This window comes from Euprymna scolopes, chromosome 21, assembly GCF_053919585.1.
Source record: "Euprymna scolopes isolate OS-2025 chromosome 21, ASM5391958v1, whole genome shotgun sequence".
NCBI lineage: Eukaryota > Metazoa > Mollusca > Cephalopoda > Sepiida > Sepiolidae > Euprymna > Euprymna scolopes.
In genome coordinates this window covers 61833811-61853449 of record NC_136502.1, presented here as the reverse complement: position 1 = coordinate 61853449, position 19639 = coordinate 61833811, and the positions used below count along the sequence as shown (strand labels likewise).

The window sequence follows — 19639 nt, the reverse complement described above, 5'->3', positions numbered from 1 at the left end:
AATTAAATAAGAGATAATAAAATTCTATCATAGACTTTAAAAAATTTCATTCATTTTATTGATTCTAAACCTCCCACACTCATTTTTGAAAACGCCAATTTGCAAATGATAAAATTAAATAAGAGATAATAAAATTCTATCATAGACTTTAAAAAATTTCATTCATTTTATTGATTCTAAACCTCCCACACTCATTTTTAAAAACGCCAATTTGCAAATGATAAAATTAAATAAGAGATAATAAAATTCTATCATAGACTTTAAAAAATTTCATTCATTTTATTGATTCTAAACCTCCCACACTCATTTTTAAAAACGCCAATTTGCAAATGATAAAATTAAATAAGAGATAATAAAATTCTATCATAGACTTTAAAAAATTTCATTCATTTTATTGATTCTAAACCTCCCACACTCATTTTTAAAAACGCCAATTTGCAAATGATAAAATTAAATAAGAGATAATAAAATTCTATCATAGACTTTAAAAAATTTCATTCATTTTATTGATTCTAAACCTCCCACACTCATTTTTAAAAACGCCAATTTGCAAATGATAAAATTAAATAAGAGATAATAAAATTCTATCATAGACTTTAAAAAATTTCATTCATTTTATTGATTCTAAACCTCCCACACTCATTTTTAAAAACGCCAATTTGCAAATGATAAAATTAAATAAGAGATAATAAAATTCTATCATAGACTTTAAAAAATTTCATTCATTTTATTGATTCTAAACCTCCCACACTCATTTTAAAAAACGCCAATTTGCAAATGATAAAATTAAATAAGAGATAATAAAATTCTATCATAGACTTTAAAAAATTTCATTCATTTTATTGATTCTAAACCTCCCACACTCATTTTTAAAAACGCCAATTTGCAAATGATAAAATTAAATAAGAGATAATAAAATTCTATCATAGACTTTAAAAAATTTCATTCATTTTATTGATTCTAAACCTCCCACACTCATTTTTAAAAACGCCAATTTGCAAATGATAAAATTAAATAAGAGATAATAAAATTCTATCATAGACTTTAAAAAATTTCATTCATTTTATTGATTCTAAACCTCCCACACTCATTTTTAAAAACGCCAATTTGCAAATGATAAAATTAAATAAGAGATAATAAAATTCTATCATAGACTTTAAAAAATTTCATTCATTTTATTGATTCTAAACCTCCCACACTCATTTTTAAAAACGCCAATTTGCAAATGATAAAATTAAATAAGAGATAATAAAATTCTATCATAGACTTTAAAAAATTTCATTCATTTTATTGATTCTAAACCTCCCACACTCATTTTTAAAAACGCCAATTTGCAAATGATAAAATTAAATAAGAGATAATAAAATTCTATCATAGACTTTAAAAAATTTCATTCATTTTATTGATTCTAAACCTCCCACACTCATTTTTAAAAACGCCAATTTGCAAATGATAAAATTAAATAAGAGATAATAAAATTCTATCATAGACTTTAAAAAATTTCATTCATTTTATTGATTCTAAACCTCCCACACTCATTTTTAAAAACGCCAATTTGCAAATGATAAAATTAAATAAGAGATAATAAAATTCTATCATAGACTTTAAAAAATTTCATTCATTTTATTGATTCTAAACCTCCCACACTCATTTTTAAAAACGCCAATTTGCAAATGATAAAATTAAATAAGAGATAATAAAATTCTATCATAGACTTTAAAAAATTTCATTCATTTTATTGATTCTAAACCTCCCACACTCATTTTTAAAAACGCCAATTTGCAAATGATAAAATTAAATAAGAGATAATAAAATTCTATCATAGACTTTAAAAAATTTCATTCATTTTATTGATTCTAAACCTCCCACACTCATTTTTAAAAACGCCAATTTGCAAATGATAAAATTAAATAAGAGATAATAAAATTCTATCATAGACTTTAAAAAATTTCATTCATTTTATTGATTCTAAACCTCCCACACTCATTTTTAAAAACGCCAATTTGCAAATGATAAAATTAAATAAGAGATAATAAAATTCTATCATAGACTTTAAAAAATTTCATTCATTTTATTGATTCTAAACCTCCCACACTCATTTTTAAAAACGCCAATTTGCAAATGATAAAATTAAATAAGAGATAATAAAATTCTATCATAGACTTTAAAAAATTTCATTCATTTTATTGATTCTAAACCTCCCACACTCATTTTTAAAAACGCCAATTTGCAAATGATAAAATTAAATAAGAGATAATAAAATTCTATCATAGACTTTAAAAAATTTCATTCATTTTATTGATTCTAAACCTCCCACACTCATTTTTAAAAACGCCAATTTGCAAATGATAAAATTAAATAAGAGATAATAAAATTCTATCATAGACTTTAAAAAATTTCATTCATTTTATTGATTCTAAACCTCCCACACTCATTTTTAAAAACGCCAATTTGCAAATGATAAAATTAAATAAGAGATAATAAAATTCTATCATAGACTTTAAAAAATTTCATTCATTTTATTGATTCTAAACCTCCCACACTCATTTTTAAAAACGCCAATTTGCAAATGATAAAATTAAATAAGAGATAATAAAATTCTATCATAGACTTTAAAAAATTTCATTCATTTTATTGATTCTAAACCTCCCACACTCATTTTTAAAAACGCCAATTTGCAAATGATAAAATTAAATAAGAGATAATAAAATTCTATCATAGACTTTAAAAAATTTCATTCATTTTATTGATTCTAAACCTCCCACACTCATTTTTAAAAACGCCAATTTGCAAATGATAAAATTAAATAAGAGATAATAAAATTCTATCATAGACTTTAAAAAATTTCATTCATTTTATTGATTCTAAACCTCCCACACTCATTTTTAAAAACGCCAATTTGCAAATGATAAAATTAAATAAGAGATAATAAAATTCTATCATAGACTTTAAAAAATTTCATTCATTTTATTGATTCTAAACCTCCCACACTCATTTTTAAAAACGCCAATTTGCAAATGATAAAATTAAATAAGAGATAATAAAATTCTATCATAGACTTTAAAAAATTTCATTCATTTTATTGATTCTAAACCTCCCACACTCATTTTTAAAAACGCCAATTTGCAAATGATAAAATTAAATAAGAGATAATAAAATTCTATCATAGACTTTAAAAAATTTCATTCATTTTATTGATTCTAAACCTCCCACACTCATTTTTAAAAACGCCAATTTGCAAATGATAAAATTAAATAAGAGATAATAAAATTCTATCATAGACTTTAAAAAATTTCATTCATTTTATTGATTCTAAACCTCCCACACTCATTTTTAAAAACGCCAATTTGCAAATGATAAAATTAAATAAGAGATAATAAAATTCTATCATAGACTTTAAAAAATTTCATTCATTTTATTGATTCTAAACAATCATTTTTATGTTACAAAGAAAGATAAAATGGTAGATAAGTAACATCCTGCTAGTTTCTATCTATATATTATTATTTTCTTTTGGGGGTTCATTCAAGTTTTTGTGTAGCAGTTGTAGTGTTGATTGAGATGGAAGATATTACCATAGTTTACAAATATTTTCCTTCTAGTAACAACCATAACTGTTGAAGTGACTAGAAAACTTTTGTCTTTTGTATTGAAAATATTTTAATTTTTTTTTCTTTTCAGGAGGAGTCAACGTGAGAGTATCATGGGAGATAGGAAATAGTATTTCAATGGGGTTGGTAAGTATTACTATTAATCTCACTACATCAATCTGTCAGTTGGTACAATTAAATATTTAACTAATCAATCAGGTGGAAAATTCTTCCCAGATTCTCCTGTTATGTTCTCTCTATGTCAGAAAATGCCATCAGTAACTTTAGATGGCATCCAGCGTCTTTAACAAGTTGATCAATGTACGTGTGATGAGGTCTTTGAACCAATGTAATGACTATATCATCTATAGAAGGGTGGCATTCACGAGTTCTAACTTTTCAAGGACTTGCAAACCAAAGTTTTCTTCTCTCTCTTAAACTGAAAAACAGGAAGATATCCATGTAGGTTGAGTGTTTTCCAAGTTGAAGTTCGTTGTAACTCATAACATCCTCGTGTTCTGTCAGGTGATACTTCTTGCAGTGACCAAGGTATCAAGCCATAAACCAAAACAGATTTTACCATGGCTATAAAAACGTTTCTTTTAAGACTTCTAGGTGGTACACAGTCTATCAAGAACCCGACTGGCCTTACCTTTGCCGAGTTTGATGTATCTTTCTGATGACTAGATGTTGCTTGTCTAGGTATGAATGGATTTTATGCTTGCCATTTTTCAACCTTCCCCTTCTTAGTTATCTATTATATAAAGGGCAAATAAATTACACAACAAATACCCACAAAGTTTTAATCAGCTTAATGTTGGATGTATAATATCTGAAATTAAAAAGAAAAAGATCGATTATTTGTGACTAGTTATATGATTTAATGTTATGAAGATGCACATCTTTTAATGTTATCATGTAAAGAGAAGCAACTGATTTATTTTCAGAGTTATTTAGCTAACATCAATTCTAGTTGATTTTGTGCTTGTCTAGAGAGAGAAATGGGCTGTGCAAAGAAGAAAAAGAAGGGTAAGAGTTAAGATGGAGAGCGGGAAAGAGAAGGATAGAAGTTATGCTACACTTTTACCCTAATAGTCTTGCTAGTAATTGTGTATGACAACAAGGTATGGTCATTTGCATAATTCACATCTAGTGTTCTGATTTTTTAATTCCTCTTGCTCCATCTGAATAAAAAAAAAAATATGAGTATGTTCCAAATACATACTTTTTACACCCCCACTCTTTAAAAGCCTACATGAGCTATTTATATTACTTAATGCCCCCTCTCCATTGAAAGCACTTTTGCCTCTGTGTACAAATGGCATACTTAATAGAGAATAACAGACTTCCGTTAAGTGAAGCAGTGCCAATAGTATTGTAATGAAAAATAAAGACCTTTTAAGATATTAGAAAGGTTTTATTCAACATAAAATTCAGCAGGTACAACAACATGGTCGGTAACGAACGACTAAGCTGGGAAAAGGTGCCAATTTCATTCTATTTGTAAACATCTGGTGTGCATGCGCACTAGCGCTCTAAACTCACAACACTCTCCACCACATTTTATTTATATTCCGAGTTCCAGGTGATCTTCCTTCCCCTTTTTGTAGCTTCTGGAAGAAATTTGAAAACGCCCTTCTTCGAGTCAGACTGTTGCTGCTGCTCTTCTATTTCTAAACACTTTGTTTTGTCGACTGAAGAGAAAGACTCTCCATTTGGTGAGGTATTATTCTTTGGGGTCTCCTGTTGATCAATCAACTCTGGTTCGCGGATGTTTGATAGAGTAGTAGAATCTGGTGATGTACCATGATCAGGGGAGACAGGAGATTCCAAGTTTGTAGAGGAGGGGTCAGTGACAGGAGTGGGGGCTAGGTCTTCTGTTGAGACTGTTGACTGACGGCCGTCAGGGAAACGAATTCTGGCAAAGTTGGGAGTTGCAGATATTATATCTACTGGTTCCACTAGGGGATCTGACTTGTGTTGGCGGACAAACTTCCTAAGGAGGGCCGGTCTTCCTTGCAGCCACTCGGGTAAGGTATATCCGGTGCCCGACCTTCTGGAAAAGTTAAACATTCTCTCGTGTGGGGTTGAGTTAGTTGCTGTACAAAGTAGCGATCAAATAGAGTGCAAAGCTATGTCGAGTACTTCATGCCAGTGACGTTCGTCCAATTGCCTGGTTTTGAGTGCAAGTTTGATCGTTTTCCAGATTGTGCCTTTTACTCTCTCGCATTGTCCATTGCCTATTGGATGGTATGGAGTTGAGTGGGTAATCACAACTCCATGTTGCCAGAGAAACTCTTTTAGTTCACATGAAATAAACTGACTTCCTCGATCACTATGGATGGAATCTGGGCAGCCAAAAATGGTAAATAAATTCTGGAGACAATTTATAAGAGTTTTTGTTGATATGTCCTGACATGGATAGACAAAAGGATAGCGTGATTATTCATAGATGGTTTCGGTCCCATGAAATCTATTGAAAGACGTTTAAAGGGGGATCGGGAATGGATTAATCGACCTGATGGAGGTTTGAAGAACCTTGGTTTTAGTTCAGCACATATTTGACATTCAGTGCATGTGCGCTTAACATCTTCCATGGAGAATGGTAGATTCTTCTGCCTCACAAAGTGATAGTCTTGCTACTCCAGGATGACAAAGTGCTGCGTGCAGGTCCTTTAGTGATAATGAGCGCGAAGCAGAGCATGATCGAGAAAGGGTATCTGCAGAGTTATTAAGAGAACCTGGTCTATATACTATCTCATAAGAATAGTTTGAAAGTTCAAGTCTCCACCGAAGCAGCTTATCGTTTTTAATACGATTTGGTGTCTGCGTGTTGAACATAAATGATGCAGCCTGTTGGTTAGTAATAATGGTAAAGTGTCGACCGAGTAAGAGGTCACGCCATTTACGCACAGATTCTACAATGGCTGCCGATTCACGTTCCACTGCTGAATGTCGACGCTCTGACTGCGTTAGGGTTCTGGAAAAATATGCTACTGGACGTCCATTCTGGAACTTCATCCTCAATGGCTGCAACCGAAGCCTTGCAAATTTCATTTTTCATGGCTTGAAATTGATTTTTGAATTTCTCAGTGATAGGAAAGGACGTAATGTTTAATAAAGGTGAAATCCGATCTGAGAAATTCTCTATCCATGGTGAATAGTATGAGAAGAGACCTAGAGCCCGCCTGAGTGACTTACTGCAGTTCGGAATCGGTAATTCTTTTAGTGGTGTAAGTCTGTCTGGATCAGGACTGATTGTTCCATTTTCCAATAAGTGCCCTAGAAACTTTAGTTTGGTTATACCATATTCACATTTTACAGGGTGTAGTTGCAAGTTAAGACGGTTGATAACCTTTCTAAAAGCTTCCATATTTTCGTTTAATTCTTTATTAGTTTTTCCTCCGATGACAATGTCATCAATGTAGGCAAATGTACCTTGGAGTTCATGTTCTTGAATCAGATTATGCATAATATGTTGAAACACAGCTACTGAGTTCGTTAGCCCAAAAGGTAACCTAGAAAACTCGTATAGTCCTCCGTCAGCTTCAAATGTTGTGTAAATTCTCTCGTCTCTACGTATAGGGCATTGATAATATGCAGACTTCAGGTCCAACTTATTGAAAATTTTGTACTGTGATAGTTGGCGTATGATATTCGAAATTTTGGGAAGCGGAAAAGCATCCAAAAGTGTAAACCGATTTATAGTTGCAGAATAGTCAACAACCATGCGACGCTTATGTCTTTCATTTCTAGTTACTAGTACTTGGGCTCTCCATGGGGAATTCGATTTGATTATGATACCTTCTTTTAATAATTTTTGTATCTCATTCCGGATAAATTCGCAGTCCGATGCTGAGTAGTTTCTGATTTTTGTTGCGATGGGTTTACAATTCTTTGCTAAATTAGCAAAAAGAGACAGTGGCTCGATTTTCATCTGAGTGACGTTACAAATCTGTAAAGATGGTATCTTTCTGTTATAACGGAATTCCACCCGGTTATGCAATTGCATGAACTCTTGTCTTAGTATAATTGGAGCACACAAGTTGGGAAGGATAGATAGACGCATATTAGTGTAAATTTGTCCATTAACAGCGATGGACGCAACACAGTGTCCTAAGGTTTTGCTCGTGAGATTCGAGGAAGCCATGCTTACCGTATCATTAGAAGGTAATATACTAAGGCCGAGTGATCTCACGATGTTCATTCGTATAAAGTTATGAGTGCTTCCACTGTCTACCATAGCTTTCAAACAGGTACTATTAATTGTTGCATTTACTACAGAATATTGTGTGCATGGAGTGCATTGGGATGACGCAGTGAGGGCAATATATGCAGAACTAGTCCTGGTATTATAAGTTGTTTGTTTTATTTTAGATCGGCAGACTTTAGAGAAGTGGCCCCTCTTTCCGCATTTAAGGCAGTCAGCATTCCGAGCTGGGCAAATATTTCGAGAATGATTTTCTCGTCCACAGAATTGGCATCTGGCGAAGTGAGTCGCCTGATTATTTCTGGAAACAGCAGCACATTCATTAGTTAGTTCCAAACTAGAGTTATTTTCAGATTCATCTGCATGAATAGATGCCTTTGCTACAATTGATGTGTCATAAGCTGCTGCATTATGTTGGGCCATTTCTAGACTTCGTGCAGTTGCTACGGCATGATCTAGGTTAATTTCAAAACTTTCAAGTAATCTCTGCCTAATAGTTGAGGAAGTGAGACCTGTGATAAATGCGTCACGTATCGCTAGCTCCGCATGTTGAGAGACAGTAACATCTTCAAATTTACAATCCTTAGAAAGATTCTTTAGTTTTAGGAGAAACTGATCAATAGATTCACCTTGATTTTGTTTCCTAGTGGCGAGAAGGTGACGAGCAAACACAGAATTTACCGGTTTTACATAGTTTGCTTGAAGGATGCTAATAGCCCTCTCGAATGTTGAACAGTGAGATATAAGAGAATAGACCTTCGATGAGATGAAATTAATCAGAATACTTAACTTATTCGGAGGATTTTGAGGATGAGCGACTGTGAGAGAGTCGATGCAGTTGATGAGGGTACGATACCAATGATTCCATTCGTCAGCAGTTGTATCTGACGATCCTTCGAATTTACCAGGTCTCAGTATAGCATCCATTGTTGCTGTTAATTTTTAATTTTATGTTGAATAAATTGTAATGAAAAATAAAGACCTTTTAAGATATTAGAAAGGTTTTATTCAACATAAAATTCAGCAGGTACAACAACATGGTCGGTAACGAACGACTAAGCTGGGAAAAGGTGCCAATTTTGTTCTATTTGTAAACATCTGGTGCGCATGCGCACTAGCGCTCTAAACTCACAACAAGTATTATATAAGTATCTTGATTTCAATTGTATTAAAAAACCAACCTTGTGCCTAGCATTGCCTCTGTGGGAGAGGGGGAGGTATCAAGTAAATAGTCTCCAAAAATTAGGCACCATGTCAACAAATTTTGTGCCGTATCCTCATGATAGATTCATGTTTTTGTCTCATAGCAAAATATTTTTAACATTATCCAACCTTCTCTTAACTTTTAATTTGAGTTAAAAGTGAAAGTAGTTAAGATTAACTGGAAGAATCCTTTTCGATCTATAAACAGGGGTTAGTGCCATTTTTTTATTTTAATTTGTAAATACAATTTGAATTCCTTAAATTGGTATCCATATATTGACCATAAGTTAAGGTTGAACTTGAGCCTCAGTGTTTGGAATGTTTCTACACAAAGCACATGCCTGCTCTCCCCACTTTTGAGTAATTGAATGGTTGTTGGGTGTACATCACATTGTTAAAGTAGTACTCGACGGGTAAAGCTCATGGTATTAATGCGTGTTTCAAGGATCAATCCTGAGCCCTACTTTCTTCTTGATCAACGATCTCCAAAATCATATTCTTCTATCATTCAACACTTTTCTCTCTTTTGAGCTTGGCCACATGGTACAATGATGAAAAAGATGGTTGGTCACCTTTTGAATGCATCCAAAATCAAGCTTCTATTTTTCACCACCAACACTCTGATCCCTACTTGTCCCTAATTGAAATGAATGGCTCTGGTCTTGAAGAAACACCCTGTTTTGTCAAGTTTCTGGGTCTGACCTGAAATGGAAGATGGAAGACTTACATAAGCCCCGTTGCCAAAGTTACTGGTAGAATGAATAGATCATTCTACCAGTCCCAAAAGTATTTCACTCCTGATACAATCTTCTACCTTTATAAAATCCAAATACATCCTAAGGTGGAGTGCTATTGCCATATCTGGGGGAAGCTGCTAAGAGTAGCTTTTCCTGTATTCACATGATACAAAACCAGCTTTGAAATCTAGTGGGCAAAACCATCTCCATCACTCAACTTCCTCTTTCACACAGAAGAGACATAGTGAGTTTGTTTCTGCTGCATTATTTTCATGGCAGATGCTTAACTGAGCTTTTATCTCTGGTCTTCTTCTGTAGAACATTTGCAGCAGATACGTATCTTCAACAAGTAACAATTTCTCTTATCTAACTGTGCCTAAAATTAAATGTAAATTTCATGAGCAAAGTTTCTTTCTTACAACTACCTATCTGTGGAACATAATACTATGGGTTTGCTTCCCAGCTGACTATAACATGGCCGTTTTCAAGCCCAATGTAAACAAGTTTCTGTTGAGCTGTCCTCTTAAATAAATAAATCCAACCTAAGTTCTGCTGTTACCAATTACGGTGTTGACACCCATTAACCCTCATCTTTGAGTAGCGTTTCGGCTATAAGTGGTGACTCTTACTCTTAGTAAAAACAACAAAAAAAAAAGAGCATGCGTCCATTTTGTATATGAATGCTTTTTGATTAACTTGTTTTATTAAGCATATATTTATTATATTTCACAATTTTTTAGATAAGGATTAATAATTTGTATTATTTTGATTACTGCTCTCATCTTGATATTTTCACATTTCTGTCAATGTAACCAGGTACAATCGTTTTTTTAATAAAAATATCTATGTCAAATAGAATTTCAAACTGAACCCGTTATCATCCACAGGGGCAGATTGTTCTTGTACCATCAATCATGAACCTGTGGCGTAATAAATAAAGGCATTAAGACAAAATCAGTTATGTGACAATTCAATTTATGTGAAGATTCAATTCTTACTACAAGCCATAATAACTAAAAAGACTATAATTATTATTATTAATCTACACTTCTTTCTACCTGGCCATGGTTGAAATCATGTAATATGCTGACTGAGTAAACAAATCACATGCACAAAGTTACTTTGATTGAAATATGGCTGACACAACAAAGGACCCTTGTCTAATATAGAAAGTTATCTTGTTGGATTTTAGAATTTATACCCAAGCTTGGAAACTTGATCAATTTGTCTTTTTGCCCCTTTTTTACAATATCAAAATGTTTTTGATTTCATTTTTTTTTCAAATTTTTTAATTATTCAATTGAACAATCTTAAATAATGTATTTGATGAAATAAGGGAGATAAATCTTTGCAAATTAACATTACATTATTTGATTCATTATTGAGCATTTTTCCATATCTATGCTGATAACATTTTACGATCATATCGCATTTTTCTTACTTATATAAATTATTATTTTATTTTACTTTGGTTAACCGCCCTGTGGTCACAGAATCTGAGACATAATAGATGATTTTAATTTAACATATAAAGTTATCTAGTGAAATGTTAAAAGTTGGACTTCATATTCTGACTTTGACGAGTAAATTTCCATGTTTTATTGTATCATGTTATTTGTATTATGATAATTTACTTTAGTTATGGTTTATTTAAAAAATGATGTAATCTTATCAACTGGGAAAATATTTTTCAATTATGATAGGAAAAAAACATCAAAATCATCAAGGAGAATAACTCTTATTTTTATTGAAGAATATAAAAAAAAAATATTTTCCATAAAAAAAAATTATTTCCATAAAAAAAAAAATATTTTTCTGTATTAAAAAAAAAGTGCAAAAGAATAAAAACTACTTCCTGTGCAGTGCTGGGTAAGAATAGCTAGTTATATTAAATTTTATTTTTAAGTAAATGTTTCGTATCATTCTGTTTTTCATTTTCTCTTTCTCAGTGTCCAAATGAGTGTGTGAGAGGGAAGAGGCTGCTGCTGTTGTGAAGTGAACCTAATATTCACCAACCTAATGCACCTCAACTTGTATAACAGATTTCTTCTTCCTAGTTGTATCATCTTACTGACATCAGTTTACAGTCTCAGTGTTCCCAGCCTCAACAATACAAGTAAGTATGTAAGTTTATTCACCTATAAATGTAATATTCATCATATTCAGTTTAATGTTATTCATGTTGGCTTCTAGAAATTGACTGGCAAAATAACTTATCTCTGGCCAGATCTTTATGAATCCTTCTTTTACTCGAATACAACCTTTTCACTCCCGATAGTTTTTTGTCTTTCCTTTGTCAACTGATAAAAGAATGAGAATGCTCTGCTAGAAGCATAGCCTTCTCATCCATTCTTTCAATGTGATCAAACTAATGAAATCTTTTGGCCTGCATACATCTCCATATAGTTTTGAGATTAAATTACATTACGCACTCATTATATCCTTCTTACATTGTTTCTCTCCATGAACTCAATCCTCTTTGGTCAAGTTTTACTTCCATACATCATCACATCTCGCACACATCTCTCGGTTGACAGTAATAATGCTCTGCTGGTTAGTAATGGCAGAAGTTCCTTGAACTTCATCAATTCTTAATTCTTGCACCTGCTTCTCCATGTGCTTCAATAATATCATTAAAGGAACAAAGTTTTTGGACAACCTCAATAGTCATTTAAATATAATTTCTCCACGTTTCATCCATAAGACATTATACTTCTTTCACACTAACAAGTTATCATTTCTATTATATCATTTCACCAATGCGTAAAAGTACCACAAAACATTGAATTTTATCTGACTCTCTCTCCACAAATTGAACAAAGGAATTTTTCCTTTTCTGTCGGCTTTCTAACACTAAAATCATAAATCATCAATTTGGTTTTCGTAAAATTCATCCTGAAACTGTTACTTTCCATCGCATTCCTCCAAGTAAACCATAATAAGTAAACCATTCATTGTTTCACATTGTCCAGTTGAGGACAGTTGTGAGTTGTGACATTCAACTAACTTTGTCTTGGTAGCCCTTTTGCCCACTCCCAGATCTGCTCTATTACCTCCAATGGGTCATTCATGTCAAAACACCAGCAAAAAGTTGAAATCTGCACCCACCGACACCGAATTACTTGAAATTTGGCACAAATATTCCCCTTCATGAGTTATGAAAATTTGCCAAATTATTTGGTCCTAAACCTTACCGTTCGGATTTTAGGGTAGGAGGGGGGGGTTGTAAAATTTGCATATTTTGCTTCTAAATTTATGCTGCAAAACGTCACAGGATTTTTAGTGTTTTATAAAATTTTTAAAAAATACTTCCACTTATTCAATATTTCTGAAATTTGGTAGAAAGGGCATTTAGGGACTGTAGAATCCAAATATCTACTTATTTTAACCCCATACCTGGTAGAAAATAAAATTTTGCTTTCCCAAAAGCATGTCCCCCAAATCATCAATTTTTTACCTATGTAGCTTATGATCAGTCTAGAGAAAATATGTCCTCTTCAATTTTCATAATATTTTGTTTATAGCATCTACTATGACTGCTTAAGTTCTCAAAAAAAATTTGTGAGGGTTTCTAGCCTACTTTAGAAGATATGGCCCTGCAAAGTTTATCTATTTTTTTCTATGTACATGTGGTAATTCAGTGAAAGATTGATAAAGACAATCATCCTAATGCCCCCAAACTCCTCAAATGTTCATATTGTGCTAAGTATTTTCTTAAACTATTCAATAAGATAGTCTTTGTTAATTTAAAAAGAAAATAATTTAAATATATTTTGCAGATATTGCATTTTGTATGGTACGGATAGATTGTCTTTAACAAGTGATAAACATTGACTCATGCATTAGGATCAGCACTTAATAGTTTTTTAGATGGCATTAAACAAATTTAAAAAAAAAATTAATTTCATAATTTTCATGAAACGAAAAATTTTGATTTTTTTTTGTTTTTTTTTTTGTTTTAAATGCATGGGAATTTTTAAAACTTAGAATATTTGTAATTGGCACTAAACATTTATATATTTTTATCCATAAGAAATGCTTTCAATTTCATCACTTTAAAAATTATTTATATTTTTTTACAAGTTTTCAAAAAGTTTTTTTCATTAATCTAAAACTTTTTTTTTTTTTTTTTCATTTAAAAGAAAGTGATAATAATATACAAATTTTAAACTATGCTGTGCACCAAATTTTGTTGTGTACATAGATTAAATGGTTTTGTATACAATTCTTTGCACAGATAATATATCCACTTTGGACAAATGATAAACTCTACCATTTGGTGTTGTAGGGACATCAATAGTACACAGAATATTTGCTAATGGCACAAAGCATATATCCTTAAAATCCTCTTTCCAACAAAATGAATGTGATGGAAGAACTGGATGCACGAACTTAATCAGCAAGTCCTTATTTTCCATATTAATTTCTAGGATCATGCCAGTCCAAACGTTACTGTCATACCTGCAACAAACATATTCTGAAACAACAAATTCCATTGGTTTTTCTTCAATCCCAATAGAGAAGTCATATATCAATTCATAGTTTTCATCTTCACTGCATTGTTTCATGGCTATTTTATCTGTCAAGTGGAATAAATTGATGAAAACTTCTTGTCCCTGGAACTGTGGATGCATTTTCAAATCTAATAGTGAGACTTCTTGCTTCCTCAACTTCCTTTTTAATCAAAATGAATTTGATTCCTTCAATTGCAGATTTACAGTATTCAAACATAGTTTCTGTGGAAAGGATTTGTTTGGAATTTGATCTTCGTAGACTTTCTTTTGTTACTATCCTTTTCACTGTTCCACCTATGCCATCACATGGTTGTTTACCATGACTAGTTGCAAAGAAGTTCCATTTTGCATCCAAAATCTTTTTGATGGTTGCATAAATTGGCAAAGTTCTTATAATTCTTGTATTGTGCTGCACAACCATCTGTAAAATATTTAATACTTTTCACATTTGGCAAATTAGCCTTGATCACCTTGATAATGTTTTTTCTGTACCATATAAACAAATGCCACATCATGGGAATTGTCACTCGATATAATACAAAAACTTTGACTTTGCATTGTGTTTTCAAGCTTAAAATAGAGTACCACTGGGTGTAAAGTACATTGAGAGGTACTCCAATGAAAACTCTGGATCTCATCTTGAACAACAAATTTGTAATTTTCAGCAAAATCCCCAAGCAATAAAACTTAGTGATAAAACTGATATCTTTTTTTGCTTTAAATATCTGGGTTGTGATTTAGCCAAGTAAGAATGAGGTGCAAATTTAATTGCAAAATAACTAAATCCACAAAAGCTTGACAGGATTCCTTGTGAGTTATTAAAGTTGATCTGTCACTTGTTGTCCATTGGGAGAACTCAATAGAGTTTCCATTACAAATACATTCTTCAAGGGTGTCATTAAGAAATTTTTCCAGTTTCTGTGATGATTTAGGACAATTTGGGCACCCATGAATCATACACTGTCTATTACTTGTATTGCAGATAATATACTTCAAGAGATCTTGATACAGTACATTCAATGGTTCCAGTAATAGTTTGATGTTTTGGTGGATAGTGCATACACATACAGATTGTGTACCTGCACTACCAGCAAGGACACACCATTTTGGTCTAAGACTACAAAATTTTGAAAACCCTAAAGATACTGTCGGGTTGTGTTCCTTGAATGCTCTGAAGAGCTCATTTAGGTTGCACAATATGAGTCTCTTCTGATGTAAATTACGTTTAATACTAACATAGTATTTCCTGCCTGGCATCAATCGAGTGTACTCATCATCTTGATAAAATGCTTGCACTAACTCTACAATATCAGCAGGCAAAGACTTCTGGCACAGCTAAAATACTACTTCCCAAACACAATTTGCGAGCCTTGCATACAATGTGTTCTGAAACACCAAATACATTCATGACTTTTTTGTGTGATTAATCGGTAGGAGTAAATGTTAAGATCTGTATTTTCATTTTAGTGGATTCCACAGTCTTCACTTTTGCTGCAAGAACCTCTATCATTTTATCAAAGCACTTAGCTTTATCTAAAATTAGGGGTAGGCTATAGAAACAAAATTTTTCAAATAAATGCCAAAAGTAGCTTATTACCTTCATTTATATGTAAATAGATGGGAACAAGTGATTTTTTTCAAAACGGGTCAAAATTGGAGGGTCGCTGGCCCCAAACGTGATTTGACCGCGTCAACGCGTGAAAATGGCCCAAATTTCGCCCCCGAACACACTTAATCATTTATTGAAAGCCACCCATGAGCCCAAAGACACCTCTACATGGCAGAAACTGTTGGGAAATGCTTGAAGCAGGCACTCTCCTAACTTTTGCACTGTTAATGAGGGGTATAAGGACCTTTAAAAGGGCTAAATATGGCCGATTTAGCCAAAGAGAGTCAAAAAGTCCCTAAAATCAACATAGGTTGTCAAAAAGGGGCTTAATTTGAGTTATAGATGGAAAATTACCAAATAAGGAAATGTTTTCTTTCTGTAACAATGCAATGGCATCTTTAAATAGACACGATAACATTGCATTGCATTAATTGTGAATTTGATTGAACTTTGCTTTCTTTTTCAGTTAGTAAAATGCAATGAACATGGCTGGTATAGCAGGGCAGATTGACGAAGATTATAATTACGACGATTGGACTTATCTTCTGCTTGATTCTCTTCCAACTGAGGCTGAATGTGTTCAAGCTGTGCAACATCATGCTGCCAAATATGGTACCACGACACAGAAAAATCATATTCACCAGTTCTCCTTGCGATTACTACAATTGTGGCAGAAAGCCTTTGGAAGTGATGTTCGTTATGTTACAATACCTGGGATAAAACATAAACTTGATCAATCGCTAAAAATTTACGACAAAGATGTCTACAAAGCAAAGGGCTCCAGACGTGTGAATATAATTAAATGGAAATGAGAGCACCATGTCCTTCTCAATATACTTTCAAAAGATGTGAATCCTGATGAATTTGATGTACATGAACGAAGATTCTTTGTCGATCAAAAGTCTCTCTCTCGCAAATGGCTCATTGACACTTTCCATGTCGATATGGAACATGAACGGTTTCTGGCAGAGCAAGAACTGCACAATCATTTGGATTTGGACGATGATCAATTTGAAGTGGAGGATATGTGCTAGAGAATAATGATGTGATTGACGAGCTCTTTAATGCATTATATTGATATTTTACTGTTAAATGATTTTAAAGTAATGTGAAGTGAAGCTGTGTCTTGAAATAACAAAATAATTCCTTTGCTAATTACTCATACCTTTTATCAAGTTATTCAATATATTGGTTACAAATCGAGAAATAGCGAATCGAGGGCCATTTTCATCAATTTTGGGGTAACTATGAGAACAATATGAATTCAGACTCTTCTTGGACAGCATTTTATTGACATTCAATGTTCAATTTACAATTAATTACTTTCTGAGAAGTTGATGTAGTAAAGTTACGATGTTTCTAAAAAGTATCATTGATGAATGAACTAATGATTCATATGTTATGTACCGTAAAGCGTAATTTTGTCATTTTTGGATTGTTTTGACCCTTTTTACATCTCCCAAAGATTTCTAAATACCCTAAATACAAATGGATAAGATAACAGGTGGGTTATTTCAGTCTTCCAGCTGTAAAAAGCCATACAGGAGTGTTTATAGGAGCCCGATGAGATATAATACCTGCATTTTGGGGATTATCTGTGATTTTCGTTCATTTTTGGCTAATTTTTGGGTAAATTTGACCCATTTTGGACCCTTAAAATACCTTGAAAAGCCCTATATAGGTGGGATAGCCATTGAGAATGTTAGATTTAATGATATAGAGCCATTTATGGTAAAAAATTGCACCCTGTGTGGCTTGGGAGGTGCATTTTGGAAAATCCATGATTTCCGACCATTTTTGACTAATTTTGGGGTAATTTTGACCCATTTTGGACTCTGAGATACCCTAAAAAGCCCTATACTTGTGGGATAGCCAATGGGAATGTTAGATTTAATGATACAAATGCATTTATAGTCAAAAAATGCACCCTGTGGCTTTCAATAAGTGATTAAGTGTGTTCGGGGGCGAAATTTGGGCCATTTTCACGCGTTGACGCGGTCAAATCACGTTTGGGGCCAGCGACCCTCCAATTTTGACCCGTTTTGAAAAAAATCACTTGTTCCCATCTATTTACATATAAATGAAGGTAATAAGCTACTTTTGGCATTTATTTGAAAAATTTTGTTTCTATAGCCTACCCCTACTAAAATCTCATTTTTTAATTTTAAAGGTTCATCACATGACAGCTCAGAGTCAATGTTTAATGACCTACTGACTTTGGTCTTAATACTTTGTATTGCAGAAGAAAGTTTTCTCTTACCTAAACGAGCCTTTCCAGAGTCATGAAGCCCTTTTGTTTTCATTGGAGAAATTTGATATTTGTCTTCTGTTCCGTCAAAGTACTTGCATCAAGCTCTTGTATTTCCTCATCCGACACATGCCTTTGCTTTTCATCATCAAGAAGTTTGCTGATTCGTATTCGGCAATTAGGACAGAGTTTCTTGCCTGGAATAAGTAACAACTTCGCTTTTGCTTTATCTGCCAACTTCAAAGAAATTGCTTTCAAACTGCCTTTAATTTGCTTCTTATGATTTTTAAATGGATTGCAACTCTTTTCAAGCCACTCATACTTAGTTAACAAGGTCTGATTGTGATGGTCACAGATAGTCTGTATTTTATCCTCATCAAGTCCTGTCGTATAGGCAATAAGCTTTACATCCATTGCATCCAAAAAAGGAAAAATGAATAATAAATATTTTAGGTGCCACAGAAAAGTTCCAGTCTGAGTCAAAAGAGGGTCATTCAGAGTTCACGGTTGGTCTAATTCTAAATTTATTACAATTATTACCTATCAGAGATCTTACTATGTTTAAACAATAGTCTACAAAAAATTTATTGCTCAGTCACTTGATATAATACAAAAACTTCATAGTTAGTGTTTTAAACTGTTGAAAAATACATTTTATTATAACTTTCTTCTAAATAAAAAAAGGGTTTAGTTTAATGAAAATAACTTTTTCAAAAATTGTAAAAAAAAAAATATGTTTCATGTCATCTACAAAAACTCTAATAAGTGTTGATCCTAATGCAAGAGTCAATGTTTATCACTTGTTAAAGACCATCTATCCGTACCATATAAAATGCAATATCTGCAAAATATATTTAAATTATTTTCTTTTTAAATTAACAAAGACTATCTTATTGAATAGTTTAAGAAATTACTTAGCACAATATGAACATTTGAGGAGTTTGGGGGCATTAGGATGATTGTCTTTATCAATCTTTCACTGAATTACCACATGTACATAGAAAAAAATAGATAAACTTTGCAGGGCCATATCTTCTAAAGTAGGCTAGAAACCCTCACAAACTTTTTTTGAGAACTTAAGCAGTCATAGTAGATGCTATAAACAAAATATTATGAAAATTGAAGAGGACATATTTTCTCTAGACTGATCATAAGCTACATAGGTAAAAAATTGATGATTTGGGGGACATGCTTTTGGGAGAGCAAAATTTTATTTTCTACCAGGTATGGGGTTAAAATAAGTAGATATTTGGATTCTACAGTCCCTAAATGCCCTTTCTACCAAATTTCAGAAATATTGAATAAGTGGAAGTATTTTTTAAAAATTTTATAAAACACTAAAAATCCTGTGACGTTTTGCAGCATAAATTTAGAAGCAAAATATGCAAATTTTACACTCTCCTAAAATCCGAACGGTAAGGTTTAGGACCAAATAATTTGGCAAATTTTCCTAACTCATGAAGGGGAATATTTGTGCCAAATTTCAAGTAATTCAGTGTCAGTGGGTGTAATGGCCTGGTGAATTCAC

General features: G+C 32.5%; 2 protein-coding genes across 2 annotated transcripts in view; one reads left to right on the top strand and one right to left on the bottom strand.

Moving 5' to 3' along the window:
- Positions 1–19639, top strand: part of LOC145242411 (uncharacterized) — a 178082-nt gene that overhangs the window by 61006 nt on the left and 97437 nt on the right. The window contains exons 2-3 of the mRNA XM_080105447.1: positions 3682–3737; positions 11690–11856. The gene's annotated coding sequence lies outside the window, so the exon portion shown is untranslated. The remainder of the gene's footprint in view (positions 1–3681; positions 3738–11689; positions 11857–19639) is intronic.
- On the bottom strand, positions 18163–18525 carry LOC145242822 (ARL14 effector protein-like). The gene has a single exon (XM_080105945.1). The coding sequence runs from the start codon at positions 18523–18525 to the stop codon at positions 18163–18165; it is 363 nt and encodes a 120-aa protein (XP_079962071.1).